At 44.4% G+C, this 21,344-nt stretch overlaps 1 protein-coding gene across 2 annotated transcripts in view; it reads left to right on the top strand.

The window, feature by feature from the left end:
- The window catches only part of gucy1b1 (guanylate cyclase 1 soluble subunit beta 1), a 182,260-nt gene that overhangs the window by 33,733 nt on the left and 127,183 nt on the right, over positions 1-21,344 (top strand). For both annotated transcript variants that reach the window (XM_072495799.1, XM_072495800.1), the window contains exon 3: positions 19,623-19,723. In XM_072495799.1, coding sequence (XP_072351900.1) covers positions 19,623-19,723 — 101 coding nt within the window. The remainder of the gene's footprint in view (positions 1-19,622; positions 19,724-21,344) is intronic.

The raw sequence follows: 21,344 nt of genomic DNA, 5'->3' as shown, positions 1-21,344 counted from the left end.
CCGCAGCCCGTTTTGCTTCGGCACGTGCGTGGTCCCTGTGGCCCTGAACCTACCCACTTCAATGGCAAGCAAGTTTTCGAACTGTCATTCTTCTTACTCATGATCGTGTTCCATTATTTTTTAAAAACTTTCAGCATTGGTGGCTTGCTTTGCCCAATGTGTGTGTGAGTGTGTGAGAGAGTGTGCGGTCCCGAGAACCTTTCACTGCTCCTGACACCGTCTCCACTGCTGATGGTGGTTCCAGGGGATATTCAGCTGGGGAGCACAATGAGGTTTCCTAGTATCCATGCCCATTCGTGGACGGGTCCTGATGACCATGGAGGGGAGGGGGGAGCGGTTATGTGTTTTAATTATTAGTGCTGAAGAGGGTGCCTCGATCTCTGGAAAGCCAACGTTGCCAGTGGGGTGGACTCCATCTCCAGTAATTTGTTAAACCCTAGTTCAGAAATGGGTGCAAGGAAAAAGCCGGCAACCACAGATCAGTCAGTTTGAATTCAGTGAGAGGAAAACCTCCGGAAACGAGCTATTGTGCAGGTCCTGTTGCATTTGGACAAGGACAGCTTCAGTAACTAAGGAGTCACGAATGGTGCTGATCATTTATCAAAGAGCATCCCCACATCTAAGTTATGATAGAAGGAAGGTCATTGATGAAGCAGCTGAAGATGGTAGGGCCTGGGGCACTACCCTGAGGAGCTCCTGTAGTGAAGTTCTGGAACTGACATGAATGACTTCCAATCATCACAACCATCTTCCTTTGCAGCAGGTATAGCTCCAACCAGCAGAGGGTTTTCCCCCGATTCCCATTGACTTCAGTTTAGCTGGGGCTCCTTGATGCCATACTCGGCCAAATGTTCCCTTGATGTCGAGGGCAGTCACCCTCACCTCACCTGGTATACCTGGTGTTCCTCCTGGCATGCCTTCCAGCTCTCTTCATTGAACTAGGGTTGATCCCCTGGCTTGGTGGTAATGGTAGAGTGGAGGACATGCCTGGCCACGAGGTTAAGATTATGGTTGAGTACAATTTTGTTGCTGTTAGTGGCCAACTGGGCCTGGTGGGTGACCAGTCTTGAGTTGCTAGATCTCTTTGAAGTCACAGATGCCTCTGTAACTGGCAGATTGATGACAATGAGGTCAAGAATGTTTTTCCCTCTTTTGGTTCCCTCACCACCTGCTGCAAACCCTGTCTAGCAGCTACATACTTTTGGACCTGGCCACCTTGGTCTGTCAAGGTACAATCGAGCCACTCCTGGTGATGGACATTGAAGCCTCCCAGCCAGAGTACATTCTGCACCCTTGCCACCCTCAGTGCTTCCTCCAAGTGGTGTTCAAAATGGAGTACTGATTCATCAGTTGGTAAAGGGGTTGGTAGGTGGTAATCAGCAGGAGGTTTCCGTGTCCATGTTTGACTTGGTGCCTCGACCTGCACTGGTTAAGCCCTGATCTAACTCCGAGATTAGCCCATGAAACTGAACTGAGCACCGCGACCATCCCAACTCTCTCCTGCCACCAACCTCCAACCTGAACCAGCTATGCCTGATCTGACCCAACCCAACCCAACCCTACTCTTTCTCCCACCAATATCCCCTGACCAGACTCTCTCCATCCATCAATTCCAAACCAGACCTGACTGCTCACCCACCTACTCACTCATCTGCTCACTCAAATTCATTCATTCATTGACTTAAGACTTTAAAAAACATTTCTGAATATGGCAGCTGGCGTTTTAAAAAGGATTGTGTGGCATCTCCTTCCTTTGGCTCACCTGCACTCTCTGGCCTTACCCTGCAGAGGTTGCCTTGGTCCTTTTCTGCTTCATCGAGAATCAAAAGTCTCAGGTGAAAATTGGCAGTTATACCAGACCACAGAAAAAGTGTGGAGAGTGGCAGTGTGCCCAGGAAGATCTGGGCCATTATCTATCTTTAAGAAGTTTACTCACAATCATACATGAACCCTTGTTAGGGGCCTGGTTTTAGAGAACCCCAAAGTGTATCATGGAGTTCACCTGACCCACAACTTTTAATAGATTGTGGTAATGGGAGCACATGGCTCACTCTACAGGTGTGGTACAGCAGAAATGGAAAAGTATTCTTGAAAGCAAAACAATGTTTATTCTATGAACTCAAATTAACCTTTTTAAAACATACAGTGAACATCTTAGCAACCATTAATTCAAATACAACCCCCAAAGAATATAACACTACGTAATACTTAAGCTGTCCTTTTAACATCCATAAGACTTAAAAAAGAACTTTTAACGGAAGAACATCAGGTTAAAGTCACTACTGAGAGCAGTTATTAGTTTTAAATCACCAAAGGATCGATTTACAGTTTTTAAATTACAGGGAGAGAGATCATACACCTTCTGGTTGTGACTGTAGCTATCCAGCTCTGAAAACGAAACTAAAACACACCCTGCAGCAAACAGCCTAAAACGAAAGTAAAAAAACTGACAGACAGCCCAGCTCCACCCACTCTCTGACATCACTGCAGTAATAAACACCCATTTATTAAAGGTACTCTCACTACAGATGTTAACACCCCCATTTATAAACACCCATTTCTTAAAGGTACTCTCACATGACACCTCCCCCCAAGAAAAAAAAAGAAACCATCAACTTTAAGATGGTTTCATTTTTCACCTTTTCACTATCCTTTCAGAAATGCACAGTAAATATACGTTTCAGATAAACAACATACGCAAACAGGTATAATATAATAGTCCATTTTTTTTCGTTCTTCTTCCTCCAACTGAAACTGCTTCCGTTCATCATATTCGTGACAAAGCATCGGCTATCGCGTTTTCTCGTCCTGCCACATGTACTATTTTAAAATGAAATGGCTGTAACAATAAACTCCAGCGAGACAGCCTTGCATTGTTATTCCGGAATCGCTCCAAAAACGTCAACGGATTATGATCAGTATATATAATGGTGTCAGACGGATTGCTGGTCACATAAATGTGAAAATGTTGCAAAGCTAGCACCAAGCTCAACGTCTCCTTCTCAATCGTTGAATACTTTTTCTGGTGAGAATTCAATTTCTTTGAAAAATAACCAATAGGCCGCTCTAGCCCTTCGTCATCGTCTTGTAGAAGCACCGCACCTACACACACATCACTAGCATCACACGCCACTTTGAATGGTTTGGTACAATTTGGGAAGGCTAACACAGAAGCAGTGGTTAACACAGCCTTCAGGCTGTCAAATGCCTGTTGACACTCAGCTGTCCACTGGAATTTGTTACGTTTCTTGAGCAAGTCCGTCAGTGGAGCGACCACACTGCTAAAATGTGGTACAAATTTCCGGTAAAATCCACTCATACCAAGAAATCGCATTATTTCCCGTCGTGTCGAGGGTATCGGAAACTCACCAATAACTTTTGTTTTCACATCCCGTGGGACCATTCGACCCCGTCCGATTGTATGGCCAAGGAAAGTGACTTGGCCTTTTCCAAATTCACTTTTGGCTAGGTTTATCACCAAACCCGCCTCCTGAAGTCGATCGCATATCTCCATCAGATGTTTTAAATGTTCTTTCCATGTCTGGCTGAAAATTACCAGATCGTCGATGTATACCGCACAATTGGGTAATCCTGAAACGACTTTATTAGTTAACCGTTGAAATGTGGCCGGGGTGTTTTTCATGCCAAATGGCATAACTTTGAATTGATATATACATCTGGAATCACAAAAGCTGCAATCTTCTTTGCCCTTTCGGATAAAGGTACCTGCCAGTAACCTTTAAGTAAATCCAGTTTGGAAAAAAAAGCTGATTGTCCCACATTCTCAATGCAATCCTCCAAACGTGGGATAGGATAAGAGTCCATTCTTGTAACTGTATTAACCTTTCTATCGTCCACACACAACCGTTGGGTACCGTCTGGTTTAGGTACCATCACAATGGGTGAGCTCCATTGGCTACAACTGACTTCAATTATGTCATTTTTAATCATACTCTCAATCTCTGTGTTAACCTGTGCCAATTTTAAAGGGTTAAGTCTGTATGGATGTTGTTTGATTGGAACAGCATTTCCCACATCTACATCATGTATAGCCATTTTAGTACTTCCCAGTGTATCTCTACAAACTTGCCCATGTGATATCAATAACTCTTTCAGGTCAGTCCGTTTTCCCTCTGGAAGGTAACTCAACAATTTATCCCAATTTTTAAGAACATTCTTGTTTTCCAATTTAATTTGAGGTATGTTAAATTCACAGTCATCTGGATTTGGTTCGTCACTTTGAGTTAGAATCATTAAAACCTCCTTTTTCTCTCCTTCCCTTTCAAAGTACCTTTTAAACATATTCACATGATACACTCGGTGAGTCCACCTTCTATCTGGTGTTTATACCACATAATTCACCTCACTTAATTTCCTTTCAATCTGATAAGGTCTACAAAACCTAGCTTTTAAAGGCTCACCTACCACTGCGAACAACACTAAAACTTTATCTCCACTGGCAAAACTACGAAGTTTGGATTTCTTGTCTGCTACCCGTTTCATCACATTTTGTGCAACTTTTAAATGTTGTCTAGCCAATTCGCCTGCGTTATTTAGTCGTTACCTGTAATTTGACATGTAATCCAATAATGTCAGTTCTGATTTCTCACTGACCAATTTTTCCTTAATCAATTTAAGTGGTCCTCTTACCTCATGACCAAAAATTAGTTCAAAAGGACTACATTTGGTTGATTCATTAGGTGCATCCCTTGTTGCAAACAGTACGAATGGAATTCCTTTATCCCAATCCTCTGGATAATCTTGACAATAAGCCCTCAACATTGTCTTTAATGTCTGATGCCACCTTTCTAATGCTCCCTGTGATTCTGGATAGTACGCAGTTGATTTAAATTGTTTTATTCCCAAGGTATCCATAACTTCTTTGAATAACCTCGAGGTAAAATTTGATCCTTGATCCGAATATATTTCTGTGGGTAGTCCATATCTAGTAAAGAATTTAAGGAATTCTTCCACAATCGTTTTAGCTGTAATATTACGTACTGGAATGGCCTCTGGAAACCTAGTTGACACATCCATTGTAGTCAAAAGATATTGATTCCCACTTTTTGTTTTACAAAGCGGTCCTACGCAATCAATTAAGACCCTTGTAAAAGGTTTCTCAAATGCTGGAATGGGTATTAAGGGCGCTGGTTTTATCACTGCTTGAGGTTTCCCTATCACTTGTCATGTGTGACATGATTGACAAAATTTAACTACATCTTTATGTAGTCCAGGCCAACTAAAATGTTTTTAGATTTTAGCTTGAGTTTTCCTTATTCCCAAATGACCTCCCACTGGTACCTCATGTGCAACTCGCAACATCTCCTTTCTATACCCTACCGGCAATACTACTTGATGAACTTCTGCCCACTTTTCATCCGCCTGCATAAAAAGGTCTCCATTTTCTCATCAAGACATCACTTTTACGGTAATAACACTCTGGTATACACTCAGATTCCTCTTCCGTGTATGGTTTCTGATACATCTGTTTTATTTCTACATCTTTCTGCTGTAACTCTGCAAATTTTCCTGAACTAAAAATATCCGCCTCATCCTCCACCTGTTCTTGTTCTTTTTCAACCATCTGATCAAAAATCGTTTCTGACAATTGCACTTCAACTTCATCTTCACTCTTTGATTTCTCCTCTTGTCTGACCTGTGACCTTTCGACCTTGTTACTACACAATCCGGAAAAATCCCAGGATATTTGTCCTTCAACACTTCAGTTGTCTGATTTTCCACTGGCTTATCAACCTCGGTCAGTATCACTCCCACCTGCGATCCAGCTATATCATTACCCAAGATAAACTGTATTCCTGGACAAGATAGTTTCTCTATTACTCCTACAACCACTTCACCACTCTTCTCTGAACTTTCTAACCTTACCTTATATAATGGAACACTACTCCTCTCACCCTGAATTCCACATATTACCACCTTTCCTGGCAACATTCTTCCCAAACTACATAACTCCGCATCTCTCACCATTAAAGATTGAGTAGCTCCCGTACCTCTTAAAATTGTGACTTCTTTACCTACTCCGCCTGATGCACATGAGTAAACTTTACCCACACAAGTAAATTCTTTAAAGAGATCTGGCACCTTCTTATCAATCACCTCTTGATCAGGCTGTACAATCTTTTGCGTCTCATTCGCTTCACTCGGGCTTTCATTTACCACATTAACAAACCCCACTGTCTTATCCTGTTTTACCACATCAGCCTTCCAAGTGCTTTTCTTCAACCACAAACACTGTGACTTTACTTGGCCTAGTTTATTACAGTGAAAACATTTGAAACTTTTCATTTCTTTTCCACCGTCCTGGATTTCTTTTTTAATCTGAGGTACACTCTCCTTATTATCTCCCATCAGATCACGTTTACCTTAACTACTTTAGCATTTCTCATGCCCCCAGTTTCTAACCCTCACAAGCTGAAACTGATGTCGGAAACCAAACTTTGATTTATGAACTAATTCATAATCATCTGCATTTCTGCTGCTAATCTTGCAGTTTTAACCCTCTGCTCTTCCACATGAGTTCTCACTACATTAGGAATTGAAATTTTAAACTCCTCCAAAAGTATAATTTCTCTGAGAGCTTCATACGTTTGGTCTATTTTCAGAGCCCTTATCCACCTATCAAAATTACTCTGTTTGATCATTTGAACTCCATGTATGTTTGACCAGGTTCTTTCCGTAAATTTCTAAATCTTTGTCTGTAGGCTTCAGGCACTAGTTCATATGCGCCTGAGATGGATTTTTACACCTCCTCATACGACTCAAATACCTCCTCTGATAGTGATGCAACTACTTCACTAGCCCTACTTACCAGCTTTGTTTGAATAAGTAATACCCACATGTCCTGTGGCCATTTCATTTGGTTAGCTACCTTCTCAAATGAAATGAAAAAGGCTTCTACCTCCTTCTCATCAAACCTTGGCAATGCTTGGACATATTAAAATAGATCCCCACCAAGCCTTCGACTATGACGCTCTTTCTCACTATCCTCATCACTATCTTCCAACTGTACGTTTCCCTTTACGTCTGCCAATTTTAACTGACTGTCATGTTTCATGGCCATTTTCTGAAGTTCAAACTCTCTCTCTTTATCTTTTTCCCTGATCTGTATCTCCCTTTCTCTTTCTTTTTCCTTTCTATCTCTTTCGGATTCAAGCTGCTTTAATTCTTTCTCATGTTCCATTTGTTTGATTTGTAACTGAATTTTTGCCATTTCCAATGAGTCAAACTGTATCTCAGGCAACTTTAAATGCTTAGCCACCGCCATAATTACCTCATCTTTTCGCATTTTGTCAGGTAATGTTAACTGCAATGTTTTTGCCAAATCTTACAGTCTGTTTTTAGTCTCTGTCCGTAAAGTACTGCATGTGACCGTCTCCACCCCCGAAAACCTCTGAGCTTCTGAAAGAGCCATTGTCCACAGCACACTCCCTACAATACCACACCTGAAAAGCAACCACAATGTGCTCACCCATCACTGTCTGTAAGTTCACTAAGCCAATCCAATAGATAGACTTTTATCCTGGACGAGCCCTCAATTTGTTATGAGCCAGGGTTTAGAGAACCCCAAAGTGTATCATGGAGTTCACCTGACCCACAACTTTTAATGCCCACTCTACAGGTGTGGTACAGCAGAAATGGAAAAGTATTTTTGAAAGCAAAACAATGTTTATTCTATGAACTCAAGTTAACCTTTTTAAAACACACAGTGAACATCTCAGCAACCATTAATTCAAATACAACCCCCAAAGAATACAACACTACGTAATCCTTAAGCTGTCCTTTTAACAATCCATAAGACTTAAAAATGAACTTTTAACAGAAGCACATCAGGCTAAAGTCACTACTGAGAGCAGTTATTAGTTTTAAATCACCAAAGGATCAATTTACAGTTTCTAGATTAGAGAGAGAGAGATCATACACCTTGTGGCCGTGACTGCAGCTATCCAGCTCTGAAAACAAAACTAAAACACGCCCAGCAACAAACAGCCTAAAACAAAAGTAAAAAGCTGACAGACAGCCCAGCTCCACCCACTCTCTGACATAATTTCAGTAATAAACACCCATTTCTCAAAGGTACTCTCACTATATATATTTATATACACACCCATTTATAAACACCCATTTCTTAAAGGTACTCTCACATGACACCCTATATTTCCTGTTTGTATAACAGGGCTTCACCAGAACCACTCGGCTCCTCATTTCAGAATTAGTCCAAGTATGGATAAAAGAGCTGATGTCGAGAGGAGATGAGAGTACCTACCCTTGATATGAAGACAGTATTTGACAGAGTGGCATCAAGGAGCCCTTGGAATATGGAAATCAGTGGGAATCAGAGGGAAAAAAAAGTCTACTGGTTGTAATCATACCTGATACAAAGGAAGGTGGCTCTGGTGGTTGGAGTTCAATCATCTCAGTCCCAGGACATCACTGCAGGAGTTCCTCAGGGTACTATCCTGGGCCAACCATTCAGCTATTTCATCACTGACTTTCCTCTACCATAAATTTAGAAGTGGGAATGTTTACTGATGATTATGCATTGTTCAGCACCATTTGTGGCTTCATCAGATACTGAAGCAGTCCATGCCAATAGGCGGCAAGTTATGGACAGCATTCAGGCTTGGCTGATAAGTGCTAATAATACTTATGATGCAAAAGGGCCAGGCAATAATCATCTCCAACAAGAGAGAGCTGCATCATTGTTCCTTGACATTCAATGGCATTACCATTGCTGCATCCCCCTTTAGCAACATCCTGGGCGTTACCATTGACCAGAAACTGAACTGGCCTAGCCATATAAAATATGGCTACAAGAGCAAGTCAGAAACTGGGAATTCTGAGGTGAATATTCTAACTACTAAAAGCCTGTCCAACATCTGCGAGGCACAAGTCAGAACTGTGATGGAATATGCTCCACGTTCCAGGATGAATGCAGCTTGAGCAACACTCAAGAGCGCAACTGCCTGATCAGCATCCCCTCCACCAACTTTAAGTGTCACTCCTTCCATCACTGACACACGGTGTGTACTATATATAAGGTGCACTGCAACAACTCACGAGGCTCCTTCGACCGCAGTTTCCAAACCCTGACATCCAGAGGATAAGGACAGCTGATGCAAAATCTTAGAACTCCCTTCCTAGCAGCACTGTCAGTGTATCGGCCCATGATGAACTGCAGTGTTCAAGAAGGCAGATCATCACCACCTTCCCAAGGGATGGCATTGCCAGCGACAAACATATCTCATGAAAGGATGACAGTAATACCACCTGGAACTGTGATTTCCTACTTTCAGTCCTACTGACGTTTTTGGAATACTTATTTCCATGGTCCTCTTCCACATCATCGTCATGTACCCCTGCAGTCCAACTTCCTCTGTTTAAAAACTGAGGTAAATATTTATTAAGCCAGTTCCTCACACCTATCATTCACCGAGAAAAATGGAGGAAATGGTTTCAAAACGGGCATTTTTGAACAGCTACAAGGTCAACCATGTCACAAGGAAAGAATAATGTGGCGAGGATATTGGAATGAGGAATGCACCCTGACTACTTCATAGATTAGCTGGATCATAGCTGTAGTTTCAAAACCAAGGCCCTCGGAGCTACCCTAATGGCGGTGTTTGCAATTTTGAATAACTGCGAGTTAACTGATTTACATTTCCATTCTGCTGGGATTAGAACCAAATACAAATAATACAAAGAACAGGACAGCACAGGAACAGGCACTTCAGCCCTCCAAACCTGCACATGCTTAAACTACAACCTTTTGCACTTCCGAGGTGTGTATCCCTCTGTTCCCATCCTATTCATGTATTTGTCAAGATGCCTCTTAAACGTCGCTATCTTATCTGCTTCCAGCACCTCCCCCAGAAACGCGTTCCAGGCACTTACCACCCTCTACGTAAAAAAACTTGCCTCACATATCTCTAAATTTCCCCCCCACGCACCTTACACCTATGTACCCTAGTAATTGACTTTTCCACCCTGGGAAAAAAGCATCTGACTATTCACTCTGCCCATGCCACTCATAATTTTGTAAACCTCAATCAGGTCGCCCTCAACCTCCTTCGTTCCAGCGAAAACAATCCAAGCTTACCCAACCTCTCCTCATAGCTAATACCTTCCAGACCAGTTAATATCCTGGTAAACCTCTTCTGTACCCTCTCCAAAGCCTCCACATCCTTCTGATAGTGTGGCGACCAGAATTGTACGCAATATTCCAAGTGTTGCCTATCTAAGCTTCTGAACAGCTGCAGAATAACATGCCAATTTTTATACTCAATGCCCCGACCAATGAAGGCAAGCATGCCATATGTCTTCTTGATTACCTTGTTCACTTGCGTTGCCACTTTCAGTGATTTGTGGACCTGTACGCCCAGATCGCTCTGCCTGTCAATACTCCTAAGGGTTCTGCCATTTACTGTATAATTTCCACCTGTATTAGACCTTCTAAAATGCATTACCTCACATTTGTCCGGATTAAACTCCATCTGCCACTTCTCCACCAAAGTTTCCAACCGATCTATATTCTGTTGTATCCTCTGACAATCCTCATCACTATCCACAACTCCACCAACCTTTGTGTCGTCTGCAAACTTACTAATCAGACAGCTACATTTACCTCCAAATAATTTATATGTACTTTGCACAACAAAGGTCCCAGCACTGATCCCTGTGGTACACCACTAGTCACAGCCTTCCATTCAGAAAAGCACCCTTCCACTGCTACCCTCCGTCTTCTATGACCCAGCCAGTTCTGTATCCATCTTGCCAGCTCACCTTTGATCCCATTACTTCACCTTTTATACCAGTCTGCCATGAAGGACCTTGTCAAAGGCCTTACTGAAGTCCATGGAGACAACATGTACTGCCCATCCTTCATCAATGATCTTTGTCACTTCCTCAAAAAACTCGATCAAGTTAGTGAGACAATACCTCCCCTTCACAAAACTATGCTGCTTATCGCTAATAAGTCCATTTGTTTCCAAATATGAGTAAATCCTGTTCCTAAGAATCCTCTCCAATAATCTCCCTATCACTGATTTAAGGCTCACTGGCCTATGAATTCCTGGATTATCCTGCTATTCTTTTTTTTTTTAAATTTAGAATACCCAATTCATTTTTTCCAATTAAGGGGCAATTTAGCATGACCAATCCACTTTGGGTTGTGGGGGTGAAACCCATGCAGACACGGGGAGAACGTGCAAACTCCACGCGGATCGTGACCCAGAGCCGGGATCGAACCTGGGACCTCGGCGTCGTGAGGCAGCAGCGCTATCCACTGCGCCACCGTGCTGACCCCTGCTATCCTTCTTAAACAGAGGAACAACATTGGCTATTCTCCAGTCCACTGGGATCGCACCTGTAGCCAATGAAAATACAAAGATTTCTGTCAAGGCTCCAGTAATTTCTTCCCTTGCCTCCCTCAGTATTCTGGGATCGATCCCATCAGGCCCTGGAGGCTTGGCTACCTTAATGCTTTTTAAGATTCCCAACACCTCCTCATTTTTGATATCGACATGAGCCAGACTATCTACACATCCTCCACTAGACTCATCATCCACCAAGTCCTTCTCTTTGGTGAATACTGATGTAAAGTACTAATTTAGTACCTCACCCATTTCCTCTGGCTCCACACATAGATTCCCTCCTCTGTCCTTGAGTGAGCCAATCCTTTCCCTGGCTACCCTCTTGCTCTTTAGATATGTATAAGATGCCTTAACCTGTTTGCCAATGACTTTTTGTGACCCCGTTTAGCCTTCCTAACTCCTTTCTTCAATTTCTTCCTACTTTCTTTATTTTCTTCAAGGGCTTCGTCTGTCCTCAGCCTTCTAGCCCTTACGAATGCTTCCTTTTTCTTTTTGACCAGGGTCACAATATCCCTCGTTATCCAAGGGTTCCGAAACTTGCCATACTTATCCTTCATCCTCAAACAGCTGTCTCCAATCTAAATTCTTCAGTTCCTGCCTAATATTATTGTAATTAGCTGTCCCCAAATTTAGCACCTTCACCTGAGAACTACTCTTATCCTTATCCACAAGTACCTTAAAACTTATGGAATTATGGTGTAGCATCTGGGATGGCCACTTCCAGAATACAAAATGGATGTTTGCAAAGATTGCAGGGGACTATGGACAATGCTAAGAAAGCAGGCAGGCACAGAGCCTGTACGTGCATTGGGCCCGCAGCTCCCAGACGAGACTGAAACTGTAGGTCCATTAGCATATTGATGGCCCATCTCCGGGAACAAAGGGGAGATACTCAAGTAACTGATCTGGCTCCAGACCTCGCGGCGCCTGTTCCCCAAACCGAAAGCACAAACAAAGCCAGGCCAACGGCCACCTAGGACACGCCCAGCCATCAGGGCACCCACCCCTTTATTGGTCAAGATCAATACGAGTGATCAAGATACGGCCCAATTGATTGGGGCCAAGTTCAATTCCCGCCCAAAAGCGTGCAAAACCCCTTAGGGTATAAGAAGAAGGCCCCGAGAGATAATCGCTCTCTTGTAATTGGCTCTCAAAGCGGAGGGACCCATCCACCAGCTACACCAGAAGCAAGTAAGTCCAAGGTCAACGCTCGCTACCAGACGGACGTCTTTAGCTGTTCCCCTTCACCACTTCGACCCCAGCAGCCTCAGATCCGAACAACGGCCATTGTTCCTCTGACTGAGTGGACGCCCGAAACTAAGTATAGGCGTTAGCGTTAGAGGTAGTTTAGTCTGCAGTATTTCGTGCATGAGTAGATATTGCTGTGTATGTAAATAAATAGTATTGACTTTGAACTAACTAACTGGTGTATCGGCTCTTTGATCAGTATTCGGGTTTGAACCTTGTGGCAGCATCGAAAGATACCTGGCGACTCGAAAGCAAACGGAATGAGGATTAAGGAAGGTGACCATATTGACCGCCATATTTAGAACCAAATAAAGAGAGCAACATTTACTGGCGACATCTGATGGGACTCGACCTAGAAGAGGCCTAGTCACTCCGAGAGAACCCAAATTTGAATTGGAATCCAATTGGAAACAGAAAAACCACAAGTGTAAGAACGATACTGATCAAACCTCCAAGATTCGGAAGTGTGTTATTTGCATGCGTACTAACAGGGATATAAGGTAAACCTGAGAGATTTTATTGCATAAAACTGTCGGGAGTTTTGTAGGCCGGAAATTAGCGTACCCGTGTTTACATCACCGCTTTATCACCCCCTGTTCCAAATTCGGTAGAGACCACAGAGATAGAGCTAAAAATGTCAATGAAGGCAATGGAACGCCTTATGAACCCCCAAGAATTCGAGGCCACAGTGACCAGTAGAGTAGGACAGTGTCCCGTATGGGAAGAAGAGATCAGAAAATATCTCAAGGGGAAAGGATGGCCCCTTTGGAGTGAATTCTGCGCGAATGAAGAAACAGGTCCCGGGAGTATAGGACATACTTGGTGGGAGAACCTGACAGAGATCCATAGGAAGAGCTTAGGGAAAGCTCGCAAGCTGATGGCAATCGTGTCCTGCTTGGCACAATTGCGAGGCACAGAGGAGGTCGTTAGGACGCTCCGTAGAGAGATTGAGGAGAGAGACAAGAATAGTGAAGGAAATGTGAGTGGATATGAGAGAGAGAACAGGGAACTGAGAGAGCAGTTAATGGCGTGGGACAAGGAGATGGCTGATACCAAGTGGGCACACCAATCTTGTCTCGCCCATTTAAGCAGCTTTCAGTCCCAATATGACAAAGCCTACCAAGACACGCAACGCGCGGTGTTGGTAAGACAGGAAACCGAACAACAGGTCGAGCAATTGCAGAAACAGTCCAAGACTTAAAAGCAGTCGCGAGCACTCCACACTTCCACAACGGAACAAAGGCAGAGCTCGGTAGATCACGCAAAGTGCCGGAAGCAAATTGCAGAATTGCAATCTCTGCTTTCTGTTCAGAATGGGTTCCAGAGCACGTTTGGACCCCAGTTAGACCAATAAAATGGCCCCGATTGGCAGGAGTTAAATGAGACTGCCCACAGATATGTAAATGCACATGTACACAGGACAGACCCCAGAAATGAAAAGCGCCACAACCCCCGACTGCACAAGCAGAACACACCCCCATGAACCCTGTAACCACATAGCGCAGGGCCACAACAGAAGGAAATCCAGATTTCCTATAGACTACCCCATTAACCGTCACTCAATTACAGGACACGTGTGATAAGATAACACCGTTCCTACCCACATCGGACCCCCACCAGTTCTTTGCTAGAGTAAAACAGTAGGCGACCATGTACGGCCTGGATGAAAAGGAGCAAGTAAAGCTCACTGTTTTGAGCCTCAACCCTTCAGTCGTGGCACCCCTTCCCGACCCACAAAATGTAGGAAGAGGCACACTCCAAGAAATGCACACAGCGATCCTAGAGGCGATCGTCTATAACAAAGGAGACCCTGTAGAAGGACTAAACAAGTGTAGGCAAAAGAAGACAGAGCACCCCACAGTGTTTGCTGGACGCTTGTGGATACATTTTACTGCAGTGTTTGGAGAGTAAGCCCGTGCCCATTTGTCCCCAGATAATATGGCCAAATGGACTCGCATCCTAGTCTCCCATGCGACAGAGGCAGGACAGAGAGCTTGCGCAAATTACGACCCCTCAGAAGAGGCCCACAACGAGAAATGGGTTTTGAAAAGCACTTGGGAATAGTCCATTCACGGCAAAACTGCATTTGTTAAAGCAGAGGAAGAGCAGGCAGACATGCATCCAGTTAGGACGCACCAGAACCCCGCATGGGTAAATGAGGGCAGGAACAGCCCACAGCAACCCAAATCCCAGGAGTGTTATAATTGTGGACAATTAGGACACTATGCACGAGAATGTCAAGCCCCCCAGAAGCAGCAGATAAACCAACAGACAGGCACCCTAAGTAAGAATAGGGCAAAGCCAATTCACAGCATTAGCGCCCGTGCTGAGAAAGCAGATATGAACGGCACCGACTGACGGTGTTCGGGCTCCTCAACTTGGGTCTGCGACACCCTTTAGGACAAGTCCGGTAGACCGGTAGTGGCAGGCACAGTCCGGGGACATCCCGTAGAATTCCTTTGGGACACAGGAGGGTCCCGCACCACGCTCAATTCCTCCACGATGTTTCAGCGAGACATGTGGCCTATCAGTGACACCATTACACTCAGCGGTTTCACAGGGCATTTACAGCAGGGACACATCACAGCCCCTGTAGCAATCGAGATAGGGAGCATTAAAACAAAACACCCCGTCGATCTACCCGAGACAGCCGAACACATTTTAGGCATTGATTTTATGAGCTCCCACAACCTCTCATTCGATCCGGTAAATAAATGTGTGTGGAAGATGGCAAAGGCCGCACGGGCCTCTGCCACGCTCACAGTTTCACAGTTCGAGAGTATGAAAATAGGATCAGCGCAGTAGGAGACTTCTGGTTCGACCCTCGAGCCATTAGTCAGGACAAACAACTTACGGAAGTCCTGCAGCAACACAAAGCAGCATTTGCACAGCACAAGCACGACTGTGGCAAGATCGCTGGCTTAGTGAATATTACAGGTCCCGACCCCAGACCCCCAAAGCAGTACGGTTTCCCCCAAGAAGCAGAGGGAGAAATCTCAAAAGTGATACAGAGTTTGCTTGATCGAGGCGTAGTCCGATCAGTAGCCTCCACGAATAATGCACCAATTTGGACGTCAGGAAACCCGATGGATCATGGCGACTGACCATTGATTACTGGGAACTGAACAAAGTAACCCCAGTAGCAGCCCCCGCCATAGCCACGAGACCATGCTCAAACAGGGACTGCAATCAAAAAACATTTCGGTTTTGGACATTAGCAACGGCTTTTGGTCCATTCCATTGAATAAAGTGTATCAATATAAATTTGCATTCACATTCCAGGGACAGCTGTATACGTGGACGTGCCTTCCACAAGGCTTCCACAACTCCCCCTCCATTTTCCACCAATAGCTGGCAAATAGATTAGCAAACTTGTCCCGACCCGATTGTCTGGTCCAATGTGTAGATGACTTGCTACTACAGGTGGACACAAAGGGAGAGCACATTTCGCTTCTCGCCGAACTTTTCGGACTCCTACAACAAATTGGCTGTAAAGTGAACCCCAAGAAGGCCCAGATTTTACAGGAAAAAGTGATTTACTTAGGTACAGTAATCACGCATGGCAAACGTGAGATCGAGCAGAAAAGAATCGACTTGATCGTCAAATTACCCCAGCCCCATAATGTCACAGCCCTCCGGTCATCCCTAGGACTGGTTGGCTACTGCAGAAACCATATTGACGGTTTTGCCACAAAAGCAGCGCCCCTATCCGAACTTCTCAAGAAACAGGCACATCTCGCTTGCAGCAGCAGATGAGCACGCCCCGTCCACGAATGACATATTCCTACCCTCCCCCAACCTGTCCAGCCCGTCTTCAGACATGACTACGACTCCACCCCAGAGGCACGACTCCGCCTCTCCCTTCCTTCAACCAGCACCGACAGCGATAGCGACAGCCCCAGCACACCACGCTACAATTACACCCCTGCACCAGGCCCCAGTCCCAGCGATTCCGAACATGATTCCAGTGACCCCTTCGAGATCACGTAAATTAAAGCCCCTGACCCAGACCCACCGCTCAACGATTATGGATTAACCCCTAGCAGCTCCAACCTCGATACAAAATTCTGGCACCGAGACAATTCGTTCAGGCTCATCCGGAATGATGAGATGGACCCCAATTCGCCCCAAGCAGCTTTAGCACACCTACTCCAGTCAAGAGTATGGCAGCCGGGAGAAGATGATGACATAGAGTTTGACTCCCACCAAACAAATCCCTTTGCGACTCTGTTCGCTTTAGAGCAATGAGTTGTCCAGATGAGGGTAAAAAGGAACCGATGGAGAGTTACAGTATCCTTTCTGATGGAACCTGCACCATGTTTGTTATGTTTGTTTGTTATTGTGAACGTTAAGTGTTGTTTGGTCATTCAAAGTTTTCATGGCCCCACGCCACCACTCTTTTAATGCCCAATGGCAGTTAATGGAACGAGTTTGTCTGCAGACAAGCGATCATAACTACTCTTCTGCTTTGAAGGTAGAAGTTAGCACAAATGCAACCCCCACGACGACCACAAATTCTTACCGTTCTTGCCGGTCGCTCAGGCAGTGGAGAAATGGCACTGGTCCCCGCCCTGCCTGAGGAACCCCCTCTGGTCAGCTACGCTCGGGTAGAGCACATACGGCACTGGTCACCGTGCTACCCGGGGATTCCACCCATTCTTACCCGCCGCGGCCCGTAAGCACCCCATCTGGCACTTTTAGTTCAAAACTCTTCTGTTTGTTTACGGCGACCCTTAGGTTGCTTCCAAATGCTATTTACATCCTCAAACACTGGGATGGTAGATTGCACAGGCTGCGAGATAGCTCGCACTGTTGTCAGTATTTTTTTTGTCTCGGATGTCTTGTCCCAAATATTTGTTTTTTAAAAAAAACGAGGGAGTCACAGATGGTGACCAATTATAACGGGTAATTGGCAATAAGGGACGGACAGACAGGCATACAAGATCTTAAACAAGATAATAACAGTAATTATGCTTGTGTCCATAGAACTCCGGAACCACGGAAGCCTCAAGAGGAAGAAAGAAAGAAGAAAAGATGAAGACAACCATCATGCTCTACAGTTGAATCTTAGCGGGATCCCTCCAGTTGTGTGCAGACGCTAACCTCCCAACTCCTTTAAGTGAATTAAAGTACATCTGTTTTTTAATGTGTGTTTGTTTGCTCTAATAAAGAAATGTAAAACTCTGCGCTTGACTGCCAAGCCAGAGAGACCTGTGTTGCTGCTATTGTACAGTTTAAAATATTGTAATTTATTTTGATTGATTGAGGATAGTTTAGTTAAGGACAGTTAGAGGTTCCAGTTTTTTATTTTGTACTGGCATGCCTGAATGTCATCGCGCCCCGTAGAATTTTACAATGATGCATGTACATACAATAATTTAGGTAAAAGTTTCAATTCATAGGACAGAGCAGTGTAGAGCCTGTCAGTGCTTATGGGTGCCCGACTTGGGAGGAGAACGAAGAAGACGCGGTAATTTGATCCTTCACGCTTCGCATTGAGGATCACAAGGAGGGGGTGTAGCCATCTGGGGTGGCCACTTCCAGAATACAAAATGGATGTTTGCAAAGATTGCAGGGGACTATGGACAATGCTAAGAAAGCAGGCAGGCACAGAGCCTGTACGTGCATTGGGCCCGCAGCTCCCAGACGAGACTGAAACTGTAGGCCTATCAGCATATTGAAGGCCCATCTCCGGGAACAAAGGGGAGATACTCAAGTAACCGATCTGCTAGTTCCCCAAACCGAAAGCACAAACAAATCCTGGCCAACGGCCATGTAGGACACACCCAGCCATCAGGGCACCCACCCCTTTATTGGTCAAGATCAATACGAGTGATCAAGATACGGCCCAATTGATTGGGGCCAAGTTCAATTCCCGCTCAAAAGCGTGCAAAACCCCTTAGGTATAAGAAGAAGGCCCCAGGAGAGAATCACTCTCTTGTAATCGGCTCTCAAAGCGGAGCGACCCTTCCACCAGCTACACCAGAAGCAAGTAAGTCCAAGATCAACGCTCGCTACCAGACGGACGACCTTAGCTGCTCTCTTGTACCCCTTTGACCCCAGCAGCCTCAGATCCGAACAACAGCCATTGTTCCTCTGAGTGGGCACCCAAAGCTAAGTATAGGTGTTAGCGTTAGAGGTAGTTTAGTCTGCAGTATTTCGTGCAGGAGTAGATATTGCTGTGTATGTAAATAAATAGTATTGACTTTGAACTAACTAACTGGTGTATCGGCTCTTTGATCAGTATTCGGGTATCTGGCGACTCTAAAGCAAACGTAATTAGGATTAAGGAAGGCGACCATATTGACCGCCATATTTAGAACCAAGTAAAGAGAGCAACAATGGTCACTGTTCCCAAAATGCTCCCCTGAAACTTCCTACTGAAACTTTGACCACCTGGCTGGCCTTATTCCCCAGTAACAGGTCCAGGCCCCTTCCCTAATTCTACTATTTACAGATTGTTTCAAGAAACCCTCCTGGATGCTCCTTCCAAATTCTGCCCTATCCAAGCTTCTAGCACTAAGTGAGTTCCAGTTAATATAGGGAAGTTAAAATCACCCACCTTAATTCTTTAGAAGGGATGGTAAATTTGTCCCCATTTCTTTCCAGGCTTAAAGAAAACAACGTAACAATAAATACATACTGGGAAATAGTGAACAGTGTGCATGTCTTTCTCTTTGTAATGTTTAGAATTGTGTGACATTTTAGCATGAATTTTCCAACTCTTATAGCCTTTTCATTTCATCATACTCATGCATAAGTCATACAATATGTGTCCTTAAATTTCCAAGGAGTTTCCCTGGCAGAGGATTGGTGGAAACCCTAGAAAAATGGTATAAATGACCATTTTAACTGTTTACGCTGTTTCCCAAGGAGAAATCATTCACTTTCTGTTTTTTCAGAAAACCTGGAGAATTTGTGCAGAAACTGAGGACTGTAAGCCTTGTGTGTCATGTTTTGTCAAATTGTTTTCTTTTCTTGCAGAAAAGAAGCACAGCTGGATGTGGAAGGACAGTTTCTAGTACGGATTATATATGATGATTCCAAAACATATGATCTAATCAGTGCAGCCAGCAAAGTCCTCAGTGAGTAGGTTGATCACATATTTCTGCGGATATTGATTATCATATACAAACATAGGAAATTGATATTTTATTCAAAGTAAACTGTTGGACTTCTGTGTCGTGATGGCCATGATATATATGTCTTAAATGCAGCTACTTAAAGCTTCCAGTATCCCCCTCATTTGATCCTGAGCTGTGATATCATAAGCATTTATTCCTTCTGTAATAGTGTGAGGTATCGCCAAAGAGGCTTCTTAAATCAAAGTGATTTGATGGAACAAACAATTAGGCTAAACTATATACAGGAACAGCAGTTGAAAAACAGGTCTTTACTCCTTGACTCCCGGGTCCACATTCCCCAGGCTCCTGCTTTCCGGGCTCTGTGCTTTCTTCCCATTGACTAGAGTTTGCGTTCGCCCGTGCGATAGCCCCCGGGCAGGTCACACGGCCTGTGAACAATTGCCCCTTAAAGGGGCGTTACCACTCCTTCTGTCCTTGCTCGACTATATCCCTGAACATGATAGGATTGGATTCACTCCTTACACTGACACTAATCTATTATCTTACATTTTGCAACATTTAAGTTTATCGATGAAGAGAAGAATTGCTAACATTTTGGATGTTCACAGTCTCACGAGAATGGCACTCACACTTGCTGGAGAGTGCCTGTCCGTGCAGTGGCCTTCTGGAGATAATTAGTTAAATCTTTTGGGAGAAGGTTAGTTAGAACCCTCCATCCAGGCTGCCAAAATCAAAAGTGAAACCATATATTGAGAAACTAACGAGCGAGAAAAATGCAATTTTGAGCTCCATAAATAAAGCAGGAAAGGTTGTGCAGAACCTTTATTAAGCTCTGGTTAGGCCCCAACAAGAGTGATGCATCTAGTTCTGGCCCCCACATTTTAGGAATTATGTGGAGGTCATTTAGAGGAGACTTACCAGAATGCTCCCAGGGATGAGGAATTGTTAGCTATAACGTTAGTTGGGTCAAATTAGGGTGGTCCGTCGTGGAGCAAAGGAGAATGGGGGAGATTAGGTAGAGGTGTACAAGATTACGACAAGTTTTATAGACAAAGAAAAGCTGTTCCCCATTGCTGATGGTGCAAGCACCAGTGGGCACAGTTTGAAAGTTTGGGCAAGAGATGCAGGTGGAATGAGGATGAACGTTTTATGGAGCGAGCGGTAATGAATTGAAACCCAATGCTTATAAGGGTGGGCGAAGCAGGGACGATCAATGATTTCAAAAGGAGAAATAGGGAAATAGATTGTCGGGTGTGAGGATCGACCAACAGATTCAGATTGACTGGATTACACTACAGAGACCTGGCATGGACTCTAGATGAATGGAGTCCTCTGTATTGTAATGTCTCTACGACTTTATTCCTCTGGGGCATCAGTTCTCACTTTCCAACATTTTGGGTCATTCGCTTTAACTTATACTTACTGTTTTACTATAAATCTGAAAATCCCCGCATAATTTTAAGGAGACTGATCTTCCATCTGTACCACCTGGGGACTTATTGGTCGAGATTCTCCGACCCTGTGCCGGATCGGAGAATCGCCGGGGGAGGCGGGAATCGTGCCACGCCACCCCGAAGCCGGCTCGCCGATTCTCCTGCAGCGATTCTCGGGCGCCCGTGGG

The sequence above is a fragment of the Scyliorhinus torazame genome, chromosome 3, assembly GCF_047496885.1.
Source record: "Scyliorhinus torazame isolate Kashiwa2021f chromosome 3, sScyTor2.1, whole genome shotgun sequence".
Lineage (NCBI taxonomy): Eukaryota > Metazoa > Chordata > Chondrichthyes > Carcharhiniformes > Scyliorhinidae > Scyliorhinus > Scyliorhinus torazame.
The sequence above is the reverse complement of the archived record's forward strand: the minus strand, read 5'-3'. Positions and strand labels throughout refer to the sequence as shown.